The 20,437-nt window shown below is 39.3% G+C and overlaps 1 protein-coding gene across 1 annotated transcript in view; it reads right to left on the bottom strand.

Moving 5' to 3' along the window:
- Nucleotides 1–6,886: 6,886 nt before the first annotated feature.
- The window catches only part of CA1 (carbonic anhydrase 1), a 108,628-nt gene continuing 95,077 nt past the window's right edge, over nucleotides 6,887–20,437 (bottom strand). Inside the window, exons 3-9 of the mRNA XM_070477439.1 lie at nucleotides 18,929–18,988; nucleotides 18,261–18,458; nucleotides 16,738–16,856; nucleotides 13,998–14,093; nucleotides 13,228–13,290; nucleotides 10,582–10,737; nucleotides 6,887–9,520 (exon numbers count right to left, since the gene is read on the bottom strand). Coding sequence (XP_070333540.1) covers nucleotides 9,404–9,520; nucleotides 10,582–10,737; nucleotides 13,228–13,290; nucleotides 13,998–14,093; nucleotides 16,738–16,856; nucleotides 18,261–18,458; nucleotides 18,929–18,965 — 786 coding nt within the window. The 5' untranslated portion in view covers nucleotides 18,966–18,988 and the 3' untranslated portion in view covers nucleotides 6,887–9,403. The remainder of the gene's footprint in view (nucleotides 9,521–10,581; nucleotides 10,738–13,227; nucleotides 13,291–13,997; nucleotides 14,094–16,737; nucleotides 16,857–18,260; nucleotides 18,459–18,928; nucleotides 18,989–20,437) is intronic.

The raw sequence follows: 20,437 nt of genomic DNA, 5'->3' as shown, positions 1-20,437 counted from the left end.
AATATCTGATCAGTATCTGATCCTTATGATGTTCCAGAGGGTTTCCCCAAGTAGGGATAATCTTTTCTAAAAGGACTTTAGTCATATAAAAGGCTGTCTTTAAGGGAAGGCTTCAGACCAGTGTGAAAACATATAGACCATGACTCAAATATATCCGTTAGAAGACAAAGTATGAAACCCATTTGCCAAACCCCAAATTGTTCTTTAAGCAGTTTAAAATGTTTGGGAGCAGCAAGAACAGGCTTCCTTGGGTTTTACTTCAGACAAGTGGAACCAGTGTGTGCTAAGCTTCAGTTGTGTCTGACTTTGTGACCCCATAGACTGTAGCCCGCCAGGCTCCTCTGTCCATGGGAGTCTCCAAGCAAGAATTCTGGAGCGGGTTGCCATGTCCTCCTCCAGGGGATCTTCTTGACTCAAGGTTCAAACCTGTGTCTCTTATGTCTCCTGCATCGGCAGGTGTGTTCTTCACCCCTAGCGCCACCTGGGAACTAGCGAGGTAGGCACTTTTTGTGGCTTTGTTAACGTTTTCCCACCAATATTGATTCATGAAAGCATCGCTCTGCAGTAGAACAATGATTTAATGCATGGACAGTTGTCAGGAGTGAGAATTTTAAGGTCTCCTGCAGGACTATGTTGTCATTTAGTCTAAAACAGAGTTTTCTCTTTTTATAAAACCAGCAATTGTTGAATTTTCATCCCCACCCGCCCCCCCCCCCAAGATGAATTGGTGAGCTTCTCTATTAAGTTTTTCTAGTTACTTGGGGAAACATCTCTTTGGAACATGACTGAGGTTTGACTACTGTTGGTCACTTTAAGGGCATCATTCCTTGCAGAAATATCATGATGTCCTTTAGCTTCCAGAGTCAAGTTGAGAATGCCCCCAGATCTTAATATCAGCTGAAGCAGCAGGTAAAAGTATTGGGTCTAAGAATTCCTGAATATGGGTGCTAATTAAAATTTTATTTTTATTGGAAATACAGAGCTATGCTGTTTCCACATTTCAAAGTCATGAGATACTCCAAAAGTATATCTACTATTAGCATAAATGCTGGCAGTTTTGTTGTTGGCTAAAGTACAAGCCTGTGTAAGAGGGTATAATTCAGCCTGTTGGGCAGAAGTAATTATAAGTGAAAGAGCTGCCTCCACAACATCAAAAGGAGTTGCAATAGCATGCCTGGCACAATAGTCACCATTGTCATCTTTTAAATAGGAGGCACCAGTGAACCATGAAAAGCTAGCATTACCCAGAGGAATTTCCTGCAGATCAACACAGAGAGTCAGGAGGTGAGCTGTCAGTGCTGAGCGATTGTGAAGGACTTCATCAGTGATTGAAGGGAAGACAGCAGGAGAATTAAGGTCGTCACAATGTATGAGATTCATGTTAGGAGGTGTTAACAAAAGCACTTTGTAGAGGGTGAGGGGGCTGACTGAGAAATGCTGAGTGTAACTGAGAATTTGGGGCAGCTTCTGCAGTGTGAGCTACACAAATGATTAAAGGGGATCTCACAATGGTGGCCGTAATAAAAAGGGCAGACGCCATAATGGCGATAAGGAAGAGGGTAGCCATATCTCACCAGCTCCATTTGCGGGCTAAAATACTATGGTGGTCAGTGGTGGTCCCCGCATTTTGGGGGTGAGTATCCAAGGGCATTCTCTTCCTCTTCATACACAAAAAGTAAAAAAGGAATCTGATATTTGGGATACCCAAGGGCAGGTGGCTTCATCAAACTCTTCTTTAAAGGATTAAAAGTCGTGTTACCTGGTTTTTCCCATTAGATTGGGTCAGTGTTGCTACCGTTTAGTAAAACCTGCAGAAATCGGGACAGGAGAGAGAAATTGAGAATACGATTTCGGCAACAACCAACCAGCCCAAGAAAGCCTTGCAGTCGCCACTTCGTTTCGGTTTTGTGAAACTTGGGACACGGTGAAGTCTGTCTGCATCTGGGAGTGGCACTTGTTCTCATATCAGATGCCATAAATACTGAACCCAGGTTTGCAGTTTTTCTTTGGTGACTTTGTGTTCCTTTCAGGCGCCAGGCTTTAGCAAAAGGATGCAGTCTTCCCGTAAAGAGGTCTGGAAAGGAGAGCAAAGAAGCACATGATCTGTATATTGCCACAAAGTAGGACCCCTAGGGAAGCCTGTATCATACAGATCAGCCTTCAGGTCAGTAAGAAATGAGGGTTCTCAGGCCAGGTGAATTGTTTTTCTTCCAAGAGAAGGCGAAAAAAAAGAAAAAGTATTGGCAAGCTTCATGAACTAGAATACTAAAGAATGCACTGCTTAAATCAGTTTCAGTAAAAATTTTATTTCCAATGGGAAAGGCTGTCAGTAGCAGAATGAGGTTAGGAACCGCAGGGTATGAAGGAATAGCAATGTGATTTGCTGCTCAGAGGTTCTAGACAAACTCCCACCCTTGGCCGCAGGTCTCCTCAGTGGTAGAATGGGAACATCACAGGGACTAGTACAAGGAATAAGGTGGTCCTGCGCCTTGTAATCTTCTGACACCGGCTTTGCGCCTTGAAGAACTCCTATACTCACAGAACATTTATTAATTCTGGGGAGAGGTTTTGAAGGATGTATCAGACTCTTGAAGGGAAGTGAGCTCTGCACGTTACTTCAGTCTGGGGAATATGAAAAATTAAAGGTTTAAACTCTGGATCCTCAGAAGGCTTAATTTTAAAGGGAATAGGTTGTAATAAGTTTAGAGAAAAGGGGAGTGGGGAGAGTTTCAGAGAAAAGGGTAAGTTTGCTGAGAGAATTAGCACAGGGAAACGATGTACAGAAGAGGTGTAGGCAGCACAGATGGGTAGGAGGGTGCGGGCGGCGGGACGGACCCCTGAGGTCAAGGACCTGGGGAGACGCAGCGGCCCCACCAGCGAGCCTGAGGGAGGAAGTCACAGAGGAGACGGCGGGAGGCTGGGGAGCCATTTTCTCTTTCTCTAAAAGCGCGTTCGCCTCAGTCACTCTTAGAATCTTATTTTGCAGAGAGGCAAATTTAGGCTCCCGACAATGTTTGCACAGCTCCAAATACCAATCAAAACAAACATCCTGTTCAGTTCTGGAAATTTTAACACTATTGTTGTCCAATTTAGCTTTAAGGAATGCAAGCCTGGGGATTTCCAAAGTTCCCTGTCGCGGCCATTGATACCGTAAATTGTTTTCAGTCAGATCTGTCCACTTAGCTAGAAACGCACACGCGGAAAGACATGTTTTTAAACATAAAACCCACTGGACTTTCTGTGGGAGGGGGGAGCATCTTTGAAACTGTGATTCCATTTCTCAGAGGGTTTTTTTTTTTTTTTTTTTTGCTCAAGGAAAATAAGCATTTTCAAAATCTTCAACAACTCAGATAGCTTAGAGCTCAAACAACTCAATTCAAACAGCTTAAAATTCTAACAGTCTGCAGACCTAAAACCAGTCATTTCTAAGGGAACAACTTGGTTTTACAGGAGCCAAGCCAAAGGCTTTTCAGCTAGTTTCCAGAGAATGGCCCCTATTTCAAAGGCGTAGGCTGATGGCTTAACCAGCAGAGTTGCCCTTCAAACAGTCTTCTATTAAAATCAGACCAAAGTGCCGGATGAGTCATCACATATAGAACAAAGTCTTAACCAGAAAGAATGAAACCTTGAAACAGATTCTGGATAAAGCCTGAAGAACTTCGAATACACGAATGGTGTCAGCATGGACCCAGGAGAAAAGCAAACCTTCATGCTCCAGGGTCAGCGAGACCAGCTCAGCTGGGGGTGTCCTACCTGTTTGCTCACGGGCCCCACAGCCTGTGCGGCTCTTTTCTGGTCCCTGAATGTTGACCTAAACCAAAGAGACTGCCAGCTATTTCCCCACGAACAAAAAGAAAACAGAAGTTTATTTAAGATCAGCAGAGAATTGCAGTTCGGGCTCTGCAAGCTTGGCAGGCCACATTCAAGTCCCCCCCGCACGGCAAGGGAAGAAGGCTTTTATGGGGAGGGGAAGGAAGGCAGGAGGCTGCAGGAAACAGAACCCACTGCTTTCCATCCCCCGAGTCCTCGTCAGGGACGGTAGGCCTTTGGCTCCATTTCTTGCTGGGCTCTGCTATGGTCCCAGGATGCGAGAGCGCCCTATTCTGGTCTCCGGACTCCGTTCTGTTGAGGTTTCTGTTTATTAGCTTTTTGGAATAGACATAGAGGGTTATAGTGATAAAAGGAAAGGTGTTTGAAAAGTTAGAACCAAAGGAATCACTTCAAGCTCAGAGGTGGCACCAGTTAGGGCCACGTTTTACCTTTTTCCACCCTGCTGGTGGCTCAGTGCTAAGAATCCTCCTGCCAAAGCAGGAGATGCAGGGTAGACCCCTGGATTGGGAATAGCCCCTGGAGAAGGAAATGGAAACCCACTCTAGTATGCTTGCCTGGGAAGTCCCATGCACAAAGGTGCGTGGTGGGCTGCAATCCATGGGGTTGCAAAAGAACTGGACATGACATAACAACTAAACACCACCACCAACAACTGTGCAATTGGCCCCTGGGCTATGAGCAAATCCCCCTGTCTGTCAGTGCTGGCCCCACTGGGGCTGGTAGGCACCAGGTCTGGGGGCACTCCAAGGGTTGTGTTTTGAACAGGTTGAGATGTCCTTGTGACAACTACGTGGAGACAGAAAGTGAAAGTGAAAGTCACTCAGTCGTGTCCAACTCTTTGCAACCCCATGGACTATACAGTCCATGGAATTCTCCAGGCCAGAATACTGGAGTGGGCAGCCTTTCCCTTCTCCAGGGGATCTTCCCAACCCAGGGATCAAACCCAGGTCTCCCCCAATACAGGTGGATTCTCTACCAATTGAACTAAAGGGGAGACATCAAACAGGCAAATGGATGAGAGCATTCAAACCTTGATCTCAAATGAAAATATAAATTTGAGAAATCATAAATGTAAAAAAATAGAATTTTTATAGCCTTTGGAATCAGAGTAATAGAAAAGTTAACCACATTACAGCAAGTCTAGAATTCTACAATTTAAATTTCCTTTCCTATATTGAACCTACAGTTTACTTAATTTTTGGTAATAAAATTTCCTCTGGGATACAACTTTTGCATTATTCATGAATGGACTGACTATGCTCTTTCCAGCATTTATGGCAGTTCTTATTTCTTTACATCACTGACAACACTGTGTATTATTTAAAAAATGTTTACCAATATTATATGCAAAGAATCAGAGAACATTGTTAAAGCTATACTTCTTTGATTATTAAGATTGAGCACTTTTTCATATATTTGTCAGTCATTTGTCTTTCTTCTTTACAGAGTTGCCTGTTTATATAGTCTTGCTATTTTCTCTTGAGAATTCAATTTTTATATCAGCAAAAAATGAAACCTTTTTCTACAGCAAAGACCTTGTTCCTGTGACTGGCATTTCTGTTGAAAACTTTCCTCCAGTTACCACTTTCCTTTTCATTAAAAATTTTTTTTGTTATTGTTGCTTGACCTACATATTTGGGTTTGTGCCTTTGGTATTTGAGAAAAAGTTCTTCTCCTATCATATATTTAAATATTTGCTTATTTTTATAGCATATTATTTCATTGAAACATCTAATCCAGCTCAGATTTATTATGGTGTAGGAGTGAGATGCACCAAAGTAACTAATTTTCTAACTAATTTTTTCTGAGTAAGTAAACATTATTCCTGCATGGTAGGCTTGTTTGTTTTTGCTGGCAACTTAGGTGATTTAATAACATGATGGAAAATAACACATACAAATAGCTTGGCATGTATCTGCTTCTAAAAGGGTATTCGAATATTTGCTGATGGTTTGGGGAAGTTATATTCTCTAGTCTTTGAGGGGAAAAAATAAGACCACTCAAACGCTATTCCTCTCTGACATAATTGCTATTTCTACCTTCTCATAGTAAGGGGATTAGCCCAGATGCCTTTCCGAGAAAGCTCTAGCGAGTGCACTTGGCTCTGAACATTCTAATGCTTGCAAACCTTACCCTTTGTCCATCGGTTTACTTTTAAGATAAAGGTACTAAAGATGCTTGTAAACATACAAGATGAGGGTATGCACATATATTTAAGACTCTAGTTACTCCTGAGTTACTTCTCTATTAAAAGTGGTATTTGTAAGCAGAAATATGTGAGGCCGTTTCTCCTAACTTCTTTCAAGTATGTTACATTTCTATTAAGATCTTTTTTATTTTATACATTTTCCCCTTAGCTTTATAAATGTGTCCATATAGGCCTAGGAACATAAAACCCCCTATTTTCTTGCAGTAGGTTAAATATCCACATCCATGTTTCCTTTATGTCAAATGGAGCGGTCCTGAAATAAATGAAGTTTTTCATTTTTATCTATGCCTGTCTTTCTCCTTGTCTACCTTGTGAGATTTAAAATAGCCAAATCTAGTAAGAGTAATAAGGGAATCCTAGTACAATGTCTCATAGAGAACAGGTGGTAAATAAGTATTTGGTATTTATAGATAATCATGAAGATAGTGTTCAGAATATAAATAATTCCTTATGCTTTCATGGTCTTAGATACAAAGTGTTGATGACTTTCAGAGTGATTTGAACCCATTATTATCTGATGATATCTTCCTCAAAAGATTTTTTTTCTTCTAAGCCTTTTTACTCTCATTGTAATTCTTGGTTAGTCTGCCTACGAATAAATGAACAAATTCACGGAGGTTTGGATTATCTTTCTTTTTTTATTTTCATCTCTTTTACAATGGGACCCCATACCAGCCCAAAACAATATTTGGAAAATAGAAAAACAGCAAAGGGATAATTCATGAGCTATACTGGGAATACACTGTTATTCTATCTCTAAGGACCTGCTATAAAAAATGAGGCACAAAAACAAAAATAAATGCTAAGAAGCGAGATGAAGAGAGACCAGGAGTCCATTGTAGCTCGTTTTTTTTTTTTTTTTTTTTTAATTGTTTAGAGTCAGGATCTCATCCTGGGGTCCAGGATTGACTTTGTTATGAGGAACCAAAGAAGGGAATGAGTCCCTAAATACTCTAAAAATCGATGTCAAATTTCAGATATATATAATCCTTTTCATTTTGTGGGGAGGTAGGGAAAAGTTTCATAGCTTTACTCACATGTTTATAGGAATCCATGATCACAAAAGGGTGAAGAACCACTAATATAGAACAACCAGAATTACAGTAAATGAAAATTTTCTGAGTTCTGTCAGGAAATTAAATCTTTCAGCATTTCTTCCCTTCCTTTTTGCCCTAATTCTCTTTGATAAATTTAATGCTTTCAGAGCTATTTTGCCGAAGCTTATAGAAATGAATAATTTAGAAAACAGCTGGAGCTACCTGGACTCACAGATTAACTAAAGGGTTTCATTAAAGCTCAGCATGGTATTTATGAAGAGGGTGGTCCTGAGACAAAAGACACCAGGGGGTAGAAGCGCCTTTCTACTCTTGAACCTATTGCTGAGCCCATCAGCTGGCATGGTTATTCTGGATGGTTAGAAGCCCAGCAGATTTGGCATAAAGTCAGTGGCCAAACATTGTGGAAGAGACAGAGAATCCTTGCAGGACATTCAAATCCTCCACCCAAGTTGGCAACAAAGGGAGAGGGCACAAAACAGGAACGTGAGTCAAAGAAACATTCGAGCTGCCTGCTTAGGTGATCCGATGTCTTCTCCACATGTCTCCTCTCAGCAGCTGCTTTTATCGGCTACTTCAGAGAAACGTGGACAGCTCCCATAATGCACCTGTGGGCTCTGCCAAATATGTGAAATCCTGGCAGAAGCAAGTAGCCGGGATCCACGCTTTCCACCTGGCATTTAGCTAAGGGATAAAGTTTGATGACCATCATATATCTTCTGTCACTTCTTTGCCCTTTCCATAATAAGACTTACAGATATATTTAAATCCTGGAATCCATTTTTAACTTTCTTAAAAAAAATGTGGGTCATCAAGTCGGGTCCTTTTTCTTATTCTTGCCATGAGATTTATTTTTAAATTGTTTAATTTATTTTCAGAAAATACTTTCAAATGTTGTAGGTCCTGAGCCTCTTTTGCAAAGGTATTTCTTAAAATCATACTTCTCTTTCTTTGGCCCACGTGATGACCTTTGATAACTTTAGATGAAAAATTTATCAAGCCTGTTTCAGGCCTCCTCAATATCTGGCAAATATATATTAAAACACACAGTCAGAGTACGTTTGCAAAGAAAGTATTTAATCCTTTAGAATGTTTATGGGGGCTGAGATAAATGAAGTGCTCCTTGGCCCTCACATTTTTAATAAAGAAGATTCACTTAAATTCTGGGCTCCAAATAAAAATTTCCAAAGATGTCTCCTAGGATTTTAAGGTACAACGATGTCTCCTAGGATCTTTATTGCCCTCAGAGCAATAAAGAATCTGGTTTGTCTGTCTTTTTAACCATGATTACAGTTGTGAGAAGTTTTGACTGATTCTGTGACATTAGACAAGACTAGAACATGGGAATGGATGTGGGTTTTGATCACCATTACGATTTCTCAGAGAAGAGAAAGTAAGTAAATCACAAAACTAAACACTGGACACAAGATTTGTAGAATTCTGAGTGTAGATATGGCTTCAGAAAGAACTGACTTCAGGTTAAGTGCACACCAGACTAAATGACTATGTGATGTTTCTATATGATTCTAAGTCAAGTGATTCTGTCATTATTTTTATAAATAATTCACAGGTGATTTTTCTTCCAAATTTGATGTACAGATTCTTCCTGTAAGCTAACTAGTTATAATAATGGGACAGCCCCCTTGGCCTTGCTAATGGGTGGAGGAATAATCAGAAGTGTCAGTTCTTATATGAGATGTATCATTTTTATAATAGAGCACACAAATGGCAGCAAGGTTGGGCCATTTATTTTGTAATGATAGAAAACCCAGCTGTCATCTTAGCTGCATATTGGTCTTCAAGAGTAAGCAAATGAATTCCTAACATTTCATCTCAAGCTGCTCTTAGATCATCACATTTGAGTAACAGACTTGATATTGCATCAAAATAATGTTGCAAATGAAAGCATTTAAGATTCTTGAATGTAAATGGGGTAGAAACCTAATACCTTCTAGTAGTATAGTACATAATAGACAAGAAGAAAGAGATAAAATGATTTTTGGTTCAATTAAACTGAATAAAATGCAAAGGGATAAAAGTCATTAAGAAATGAAGTATGCCTTGATTGCAATGATAAAGAAGTCAATGCTCTAGATCTGAATTTAAGCACAAGTTTAGTGAACTTACAGATTACTATTTGAGATCAACATTAAGAACAAAAAATAATTTTGCGTTCTGCAGAGTAAATTCGCAAGTAGGCTGTCTTACTAATATTGAAAGAAACGTGTTTCTTAAAGCTTGTTTTGTTGGATTATGTCAGAAGCAGAGCTGTGCTTCCTGAGGGAAGATGAGCTTCTTCTTGGGCCCGTCAGCATGAAGCTCTCACTGTTCTGCCCTTCAGAGGCTGGGGCGGCCGGTTGTTGCACTTGATGGGGACTTCTCGATCACCTTCAGCGTTTGCTAGCAGACTGCGGAACTGCGCCAGCTTGGGGGAAGGATAACATGTTTAGAGAAGCAAAAGCTATAGATGTCACACAGAACACTTCTTTTTCCTAATATGATTGATGCCCTGATATTTAGAAAATCGGGTTGAAGACTGCAGTGGCTTCACAGATGGAAAGGGAGGAAGCCAACGGTTCTTCCACATGTCTTTGCACCAAGCACTTGGCTTCAATTATCCATGACTGACTGGATTAGAATCCCAGCTTTCTCACGCTTGGGAAAGAGACTGCCCTGCTTGGCGCCTCCATTTCCATATGGTGCTATTTCATTGTGTGTTGGTGAAGGCTAAATGGGCTGACACACATCAGGTTCTTAGAATGGCGCTTGGCATTGCTAAAGGAGTGTTAGCTCTTACACCGACAGGTCACACTGCCTGTCCTACAGGGTTGCTGTGAGACTTGACTGACGAAGCGTCTGGAAGGCACCTGATAAAAAGCGTTACTCAATCAATGGCGGCGGCTGCTGCTGCTGAGTCGCTTCAGTCGTGTTCGACTCTGTGCGACCCCACAGACGGCAGCCCACCAGGCTCCCCCGTCCCTGGGATCCTCCAGGCAAGAACACTGGAGTGGGTGCCATTTCCTTCTCCACAATCAATGGCGGTTTTATCATAATGATAAACAATGAGATATTTTGCTGAATATTTAAGAGCTTAAGCTTTAAAAAAGAACGGAAAACCGACGTCAACGACCAAGGTACGCCGCTCGGGCGTCACAGTTCCCGAAACCTGAGTGGCACTCCCAGTGACCGTTCTCTTTTGTTGTTGAAGCTCTTAGGAAGATACGTAACAGGGCTGGAGTTTTCCTTATGAAGTGAAAAGAACAGCGGGAATTCTGAATCTCTACATAAAGGGAAAAAAGTGCTTATAAATACACTTTACTTTTTGGTCATTAAATAGACCTTGTGTCACTAATAAATCGTTTTCAGTTGAAAGGAAAAGGGAACTCTCCAAAATCAAATTGCAATAATAGTTTCCCTCAGTATGAATTGAACTGATATTCCTGCTTTGCACTTCCAATTTCTGTGCATGCACCTCCGATACTCTACCTGTTCGGAGCTCACGCTGATGTGGTCTTTAAAGATGATCCAGGTGACACTGTCGTGAAGAGGAGGGTGAGTCAGGGAACCAAAGTAGGTCCAGTATTCTGGGGATGAAGGCAGGAGGACAGAGGGGTCGAAATTTGTGAATGGAGCTTGCTTGTTCTGAGAGAAAAAGAAAAGCAATATATTATTGTGCCATGATATAAAACATTTACATCATTACATATGTGACATACATATTATTTGGTAGATAGGTCTTAGCAAAGCATTTAATCAATTTTTCGACTACATGGCATTTCATGACTGGTATGTTCGTGGTGGTTCAGCTCTCCATTAATTCAGGAGACCCGGGTTTGATCCCTGGGTCGGGAAGATCCCCTGGAGAAGGAAATGGCAACTCACTCCAGTATTCTTGCCTGGAGAATCCCCTGGATGGAGGAGCCTGGTGAGCTACTATCCATGGGGTCACAAAGAATTGGATACCACTTACTGACTAAATAACAGCAACAACATGTTTGTAAATATAAACAGTAAAAGTAATAGATAACTGAAAATATGCTACATTAGAATTGTGATTGATTTGTCTTCTTCCTTCTTCACTTGGCTAAGTATAAGCAAAGGTTAAAAATTTTTTTATAATCTATATTCTTTATTCTTATTTCTTTACTGATTGGTCATATTGGTGTATAGAAAATAAATTGATGTTCATATGCTACTACTTTATGTAGTCAACTTTATTAGTACTTGTGTATTAAGTATGTTTATTTTGTAATTTTCCAGGTGGATGTCAATGATCATATCCTCTACACTTGATGATAGTTTTGTCTTTGATTTTCTAATACTTATCCTAGTATGTACTCAGCTGTCTCATTATTCAACTACATTGATTAGGACATTCATTGGAATGTTCATTTGTGGTGGTCACAGCATGACACCCTGGTTTTATTCTTGATTGAAATGAAAATGCTTCAAATATTTCACTACTAAGTTTGATGCTTGATTCCAATTTCTATTTGGTATTCTTTCTTAAGTTCGATTTAAGTTTTAACAGAATTTTTTTCTTTCTCTCTTTTACTCTTCAGGAATGGACACTGAATTTTAATCAAACGTTTTCCAAGCATCTAACAAGTGAAATTTGCTAATGTAATGAATTATATTGGGAGATAGTCTAATATTGAATCATCTTTGCATTCCTTGGATAAATTCTACTAGTTTGAAAGCATGAGTCTTTTAATATACTGTTGAATATGATTTGCTGTAATCTATTTTAATATTTCTTTTAGCTACATTCCTAAGTAAGACTGGCCAATGATATCCTTTTTGTGGTGTTCTTAACCAGTTTGGGTATTAGGTTTCATTACATTAAATTGAAATAAGTTTTTTTGTCCCCTAGTCTAGGCAGTTTAGTTAAAAGTGGCATGACTATTTATTAAAAGTTGTGTAATGTTTCCCCATAAAGTGGTCTGGGCCTAGAGTTTTCTTTTACTGGATACATTTTTTTTTTCTTTTTTTTTTTCCCACGGACTGTATTTTTTTTTTTTTTTACTATTTTTTCAACTTTTTTTTAGATTATTGGTCTATTTAGACTTTCAATAAATTTTGAGTCAGTTTCTCTACATTTTCCCAGGCATTCATCTATGTGATCTAAATTTTTGAATTTGCTTGTGTAGTGTGGTACTGCTGACCCTTGAGCAATATAGGGCTTAGGGGAAATCCGCACATAACTGTATGGTCGTCCCTCATAATCGTGGTTGGGCATCAGCGGGTTCAGTTAGGGGACAACTGTGTGGTAGTAGAGCAAGCATTGATCGAAAAAATAATCCACAGTTTACTGGGCCTGTGCCATTCGAACCCATGTTGTTCAAGGGTCAACTGTACAAGCTTTTCTCTTTTAACACCTTCTAATACATCGTTAATTATGACCCATTTCCTTATTTGTAATAATTTTTTGTATTTATGCTCTTTCCCCCCATCATCAAAAGTGCCAAAAGTGTCTTTTTTGGGTTATTTTTCCCAAAGAATTAGCTTTTCATTTTATTAATAAAATTTTACCTATATTTATTCATATTTTCTCTTATTTTATTAATTTTTGCTTCATCTAAATTAATCATTTCCTTCCACTTTCTTTTTATATATAATTTTTTATATTCTTGAATTGAGTGCTTATTTATCTTTAAACTTTCTCACTTTATAAAATACGCATTTGAAGTTTAATTTTTTTGGACTCAACATGAACTTGATTTATTTTATATAAAAGTATGATAGGTCTCCAAACTGTGAATGACAATGGCAAATCTCTGACATACGATTTAACTCTTTATTATCAAAATGGTGAAGCTAAGATTAAATATATCAGAGAAATTCATCTTTTTCTAAGCTGACAGTGGGCATCATGGTTATGATCCATGAAACAGCTATGAAAACCATTCTCCTACAGGCTTCATCATGCTGAAATGGATAAGCAGTAACTATGAGATACAAAACCAAAATAAATCACCAAGTCAGAGACCTCAGAAATAAGGAACATGATTCTCAGATTGATGGTTTTGCTTAGGACTTCCTACTCCTTATATCAAATATGCAATTAAATAATTTCCATGATTCTGTGGATTCTTGTTCTCTGAGTTAAACCAACTTAATTAGTCTATTTACCTTAGTTTTAATTGCTTGTAGGGCATCAAGTACTTTCTGCAGATTTGGGTTGGCCTGACCCACCTAGAGATTAAAAAAAATAAAGTGTGAGATAAAAATTGTTATCAAGTAAAATCCTATTTAGTTAATTTTTAAAAAATTAAAAACAGAAAAGATATGCAAGTCAAAATACAGGGATTTAGCAAAAGTAAAATACAAAAGCAAATCTCTTTGGTCTGTTCTATTAATTAAAATGAATGGCATGTTATAAGTGTTCAATAAAGATTAACTAGAATTGCTATTATTCCAAAAGTTGGTAACCCAAATATACTCAATTTAATAATAACTTCCCTATAGGACTTTTCAGGAACTCTCCAGTAGAAGATTTGAATCATCCATATTAAATATCAATTGAACTTTCTTTATGGGACAAATGTCCTCTTCATATTTTTTTCCCGATGAAATATTAAGTTGATAAACTCCTGACTCTGTGATGTAGAAAGTTTAGAAGGAAAGTGAAAGATGAGCTGCAAAATAAAAAAATTAGTCCCACCATCAACACTTTCCCATTTCACCTCTGCCTGAAATTTATTTCTCTCTTCAGGAAGGGAAAGTCAAGAGAAAGCAGACATATACTAGAGACCCGCTTGTTTACCTGTTCTGTCACTAGTAGAAGGGGACATTTCAAGAAAAGAAAGATGCAAATATCTCTCTGCTGTATTTCATCCTATTTTGAGGTCTGATTGGTAAGGAATAATTTTAGCATAGCTCTGATACTCTCTACGACTCACCTTCACCAAAACACCAATAATCGCCAAACCATCAGCCTGTGAGGCGGCATCAGCAAAGCTGGGGTACTTGGCAGAATTCCAGTGAACTAAATGAAGCTAAAAACACAACGTGACTGAGCAGTTTCTCATACCACTGTGAAGGTAAAATGCAAGTTAGACCTTAACATGTTGATATACAAAGATGTATCTTGGCTTGGATAGATAAAACTTGTGTGACCCTTCATTCAGGGCGTGGGAAGGGCTATGCTTGCACTCTTAAGAAGGGTTTTCTTAAGAAAATAGAGTTGAATAGAGTGGGCACCTTGCAAATCCTGGAACCAGTAAGTAAAACTTCTTTTTTCCACAATATCATAACTATTCAATGTTACTTCTTAAAAAAAAAAAAAAAAAAAAAAACACCTCTCTGTTTGGTGTGAGAAGATCAAGTATTTCTGGCTAACTAGTTTGGAAACAAAAACTGAAATAATTTTCTAACTTGAGGTACTTGATAACTTTGTGAGAAGGGGCTCCTAAGGTATCTGGAGTCTTGGCCAGGGGCAGGTTCTCTTGAGCATATCCAGACACCTTTCAAACCAACATCCTCAGCCTAAGTCCTCTCTGAAATTCTGGACCTGTATATACAAGTATATGTGCACGACTTCCTGATACTTTCTTGATATCTCCACATGGATATCTGATATGAATCTCAAACTTAACAAGGCCAAACTAGCACTCTTGACTTTCTCTTTTCCAGACCTGTTTCATTGTCTCATTTTAGGAAAAGGCATCACCTTCCATCTAATTGCTCAACTGAAAAATGCAGCAGTTTTTCATTTCTTACTTTTCTCCACTTATTGGCATCCATCCTTCAGCACAGTGCATAGATTTTAGCCTTGCACGTAGTTCACAGCTTTAAGTCTTTGCATTACCTGATGATTTTCCTCTGGGATGTCAAGTCAAAATGGCAAGATTTTGACCGGAATTATGGCTGAACTCAAATGCTACTCCTGAAAAAGTCTTTCTCTGACCACCTAACGTAAAGTGATCAGCGGGTCGCTTGGGTCACGCTAAACCACACCAGTCCTCTCCCTGCCACCCACACGTCTTATCTCTCTCTCTCCTCTGTCTTTCTCCCCTCCTCTCTCCTGCTGATCTCCCTCCCACCCTCCCTCCTACCCTCTCTCATACGGCGAACTTAGTGACTGAGTACCTGTCAGCTCTAGCCTGGTTTAATTTTACTTTTCTCAAATTAGATAAGAGAGTCATTGATTCAGATTTCTTAGATACAACCAAATATCCTTCCCCTGACATAATACTATTACAAATTTAGGCTTTCAGCTCATTTGATTTCAGTCTACTTTCAATTTTATGAAAAATAAATAGGAAAAAAAAACATGTAATGGATTTCTGTACCATTGAAAGTTACTAGCCTGGCTTTCCAGTGTAACATAGTTTTATTTGTATACTATTCCCAAGTCTTCTATCAAAATGAATAATACACTGCTTTGTACCTAACAATCCCTCTTATAAAAATCTGCCATACACAATTGCTTTCACCAGTGTGTAAGATATTTGTACAAATGTATTCATTGCCGATCTTTTTTGTAAAACAAACAAACAACAGAATGAAAAGCAAAAGGCATTGCAATTGTTCCTATGTAGGAATTAGTTAATAAATTCTAACATATGTATACATGGAAATACCATAAGACTTTAGGAATTCCTACTGACTTGGAAAAATGATCATGATCATTGGCAAATGAAAAAAAAAAAACAACAAACACCATGTTGCAAAACTATGTGTATTACAAATTCATTCTACAAGAGTAAAACAAAAAAGCCAACCCGTCTGTATTGGTACAAACATATTGAATAGTCATACTTACAAAGAACAAAATTTTTTTGTTTTCAGTCTCCGTACCCACTGTTGAGAGTTTGAGGCACATTTTCTTGATTTTACCGTGGACATACAGACAGAATGTCTTGAACTGAAATCCAGACTTCCATGTGGAGGCAAGTCAAGAGGCCAGAAAGTAGTGGTCTGTGGCCAGGGAACCCCAAACCCTCATCCAGAGTATGCTACTCATTGTGATGACTCCGGAGGTTAAACTGGCCCTCTTGGTAGGATCTTAGTGGAGTGCCTTGGCCTGGCTACACTCTGCTACGGGTGTGTGCACCCTGGAACCTTTAAATGAGAACAGAAATGGTGTGTTCCTGCTGGGGATCAGAGCTTTAAAAGGAGAGTAGCAACTCCCTTTGAGGTTAGCCTGATGTCAGGCAGTTTTTGAGACATTCTGAAATGAAAGCGGATTCTGAGGCTCAGGAGTTTGTCTGCAAGTTCCCCTGCCTCCCTCACGTGAAAAATTCTCCTCTGTGGCCAAACGCAGCGTGTCTGTGTAAGTTTAGTGGAACCTAGGAATTCTTCACAGGCCCAAGAATGCTCATTCCTTTGGAGCCCTTGAAATTGTGTCTTATGTGATAAGGGGAGCTTCCCTGATGGGTTAGAGAGTAAAGAATCTGCCTGCAACGCAAGAGACCCTGGTTTGAATCCCTGGGTGGGGAAGATCCCTTAGAAAAGGATAGACAACTCTAGTTGTCTTGCCTGGAGAATCCCATGGACAGAGGAGCCTGGCGGGCTACAGTCCATGGGGTCACAAAGAGTTGGACATGACTGAGCGACTAACACACATACACATGTTAGAAGGGCGCTACTTCTGGGAGAACTCGGTGTAGCTTTCACTCACTTACTAAGCTACATTACCTCTGCAGAAAATTTGGCTCCATCCACTAAGTGCTCAGAGCCATAGTCATCTGTGGTGCCCCAGTGAAAATGGAACTGACGCAGCCTGTAGCTTTCACACAGAGGTCCACCGTTCAGCACTAGAAGAAAAAGGAAACTGCTATTAGTGTCACAGTCATAAGCTCTAGCTTGTCTCTACGTTTAAGACAAATTAACATTCAATTGGATTGAGTAGAAATGAAAATAAACAGCAGTGCCAAAGTTTCCATCTTGTTGGTTTTTTCCCCCATGTCCACAATGATGGTCTTCAAATGTGTGGGGCGCCTTAAGACAGTGCGTGAGTTATATGTGGTTCTCAGCACATGGGCTATAACTTTATCTTTTCCTGTTTTCAAGAAAACATAGTGGAAGATGAGTGAATTATAGGATTATAGGCCTTTCCTTGAATCTGCTTTTGTTTATCAGTCCATTCATTCTTTCAACAGACAGTAATGGACAGTATGCATTAAGATATCTAGCAATTTATTTTTAGTAACAGATCACTCCACACATAGCTTGTAACTGATCAAGATACAAGAGGGTATTCTGTCAGCTTTGCTGAGAATCCCTAGCTAGGGATCAAAAGAAAGTTCCAGCAGGACAGTAGGGTCACTTTTTAATTTAATTTAATTTAAATTTAAATTTTAAAATTCTAACACTGAAGGGTCACTTTGCTTTAGAGAGTCTATCCAACCATATGATTAATAAAACACACATACTACCAGACCTAATCCAATATTAACAAAGGACGTAGCCCCAAGATGTCTAAAATTTAGGCTCAGGACCTTGGAGGAAAGTGTTAAGACAAATTTTGCCTTTTAACAGTAGAGCTGATTTATTAATCTGTGATTTAATAAATTGTTCAGTAAGCAGCTTTGAGAATCTTCCTGTGGACGAGGAAGTGTGCTAGATTCTGGGAGATGAAGATAATTCAGTTACTATGATCGTAACAGGGAGAGGGGAAGCTAGACAAAGATACTTACGCACAGAATGATTCCATCCAAGATACACCCAAGACCAGTTTTCTTTTCTTTTTTTTTTTACTGGTACCCAAGCACTTCACGGTTATGGAGGCTTTTTTCTGGCCACACAAAATAAATATACTGTTCATCTATATATCTTCCCTAATGTGCTCCTCCACCCTCATCTCAATTAGAAAATGTTTGCCTTTTCAGTTTTTACATTCGTGAGGGTTCACAGAATTTTGTGGAAAAGCCTGTTTATTCAGAGGATGTAAAGTTGGCATAAAGACATTGGGAGCCAGAAGAGATGGAACAGAGTCACTGAGAAAGAAAAGGGCTGAAAAAAGACAGAGCCGGGAGTCCCCAGAGTCACCTTTAACACTTGGCAATGTTTTACAACTTCAGGATGCCTCAGTAGACGGCATCTATGCTGCACATGTGCACCAAAGACTGAACACGGGTCTTTGTGTTTCGGAAAGCCCTATTGTTTAAATTTCCCCAGGAAAGTCAAAGACAAAAAATTAGAAGGCTCTTTGGGCTCACCCGATCTGTTATCGCTGTCCTCAAAGTTTACATGAAAGGAATGTCCCACGTTGACGATTTCTTTGGCTGTGGCTGGATTGTAGGAGACACTGACAGGTTTCAGAGACTCATCAGGTTTGGTTTCACTGGTTTTAATGTCGATAGGAGATTGGTTATTTCCGTTTGCGATGGGGTACAGCTTCTCCCAGTGTTCAGGACCTACCAGGACAAGCATATGACTGCAATCAAAACTTGATCTAATGCTTGAGTCCAAGTTTTAGGAATATAACTTTACTAGATTAGGACTTACTCAGATATCTTAAATGATATTCTGGTTAACTTAATGGAAATTCAAGGTTTGAGAATGCCCCTTTTCCATGCTACACTATGAAAGTGTCTCTGTCAACAGAAGTAATATAGTCTATGGGATCAGACTATACATATTTTGCTGTTAGCAATAGACCTCTCTATACATTGAGAGGAAGAGAGGAGAAAAAAGGCAGAATACATTTTGTAGACAATCATGGCCCAAAGGACAACTGTTGAGAATGCATGCAAAGCAAATATAAGTCAAAGGCACTTCAAACTATTAGTCTATGACTTTACCGTTACTTTAAGTGCTCAATATCTCTTTTACTGGAAAAGGGAATAAGCTGCTATTTGATCTACATGAGCAGAAGAATGCTTACCATTTTCACCATCATATCCCCAGGCAGGACTTGCCATGATCTTCTACTAGTTTTCTTTTTCTGAAAACGAAGATAATACCTGAGACAACTGACTGTTAACTGAATGTGCAATAGGCAACTGAAACCACAGTTTGCAGGTTTTTATAGAAATGTCTCTGCCTTTGTGCATGTGTATTAGTCACCCAGACCACTATTTCATCATCTTTATCTATCAGGAAGTATATGCATGTTAAAAAAAAAAGGTATTGTTTAAAAAAGCTCACAAAGGTCAGGGCAGGTCCAGTTGTTTTATTTTCTTATATTCTTAAAGAGAAATATCAACATCTTAGCTTCTGCAAAACCAAGCCCTGTTATTCTCATATTAGTAGAAGATATGGCTGAGTTATCACATATGATTCTTTGAATTTCTAATTAAAAAAGACTGTGCATTTGAGATTCCTAGCTTTTACCCTTGCTGGACACTAAAGCAATGCTAGCAACAGTAATTAAGTCAGGAGAATAATTTGCATATTTACAGGCAGATCAGAACCAATATCATGATGTGAATTTAAAATCAGATAAGAGAATCACTAATCATTTGTAATACATTGGGTTTGTAATTTGTAATATATTGTAAAATCTTACGGAAAAACCCAAACTTTTTGGCCAACTCAATATATTATTCATGACAGTACATTTCAAAGGCATATGAGATGAGAGTAAAGTTCCTCATCTTTGAGCAGTATTGGAATTCACAAATGGAAATCTGTTTTATGTGTGAGCACAGTTGTGTTCGACTCTGCAACCCCATGAGCTGCAGCCCACTCCCCGCCCTTCTCTGCTGCCTCACAGGCTGCCAGCTCTAATCTGTGTGCAATCATTCATGCATTCAACAAATCATTGTGTGTGCACGCAGTTGTGTCCTTCTCTTTGCAGCCCTGTGGACTGTAGCCCACCAGGTTCCTCTGTCCATGGGAATTTTCCAGGCAAGAATACTGGAGTGGGCTGCCGTTTCCAACTCCAGGGGATCTTCCCAACCCAGGGATTGAACCTGTGTCTCTTGCATCTTCTACATTGGCAGGTGGGTTCTTTACCACTAGAGTCACCATTAATGGAGAGCATTTTATTAAGACTGAAATTAAATACAGTCCAATGTTTATTTTACGCATCAAATATCAAAATAGAAGCCTTTCTTTTGTATAGTTCTATACAATTAGTAGAAAGAAAAAAAAACCTGGCTGCTAACACAGGAGATGTAAGAGACATGGGTTCCATCTCTGGGTTGGGAAGATCCCCTGGAGGAGGAATTGACAACCCATTCCAGTATTCTTGCCTGGAAATTTCCACGACAGAGGAGACTTGTGGACTACAGTCCACAAGAGTGAGGCACGACTGAGCGCTCACATACGCATATGATTTATAGGGCACTTTCATATTATTTTACCATCAACACCACCCACAAAAATCCTATACAATGAGTTATCATTTTGCAGCTGAGAGATGTTGAGGGTCTTCACCACAACCAGCAAG

This window comes from Odocoileus virginianus, chromosome 15 (assembly GCF_023699985.2).
Source record: "Odocoileus virginianus isolate 20LAN1187 ecotype Illinois chromosome 15, Ovbor_1.2, whole genome shotgun sequence".
Taxonomy (NCBI): domain Eukaryota; kingdom Metazoa; phylum Chordata; class Mammalia; order Artiodactyla; family Cervidae; genus Odocoileus; species Odocoileus virginianus.
This window is presented reverse-complemented; position numbering and strand designations above follow the sequence as displayed.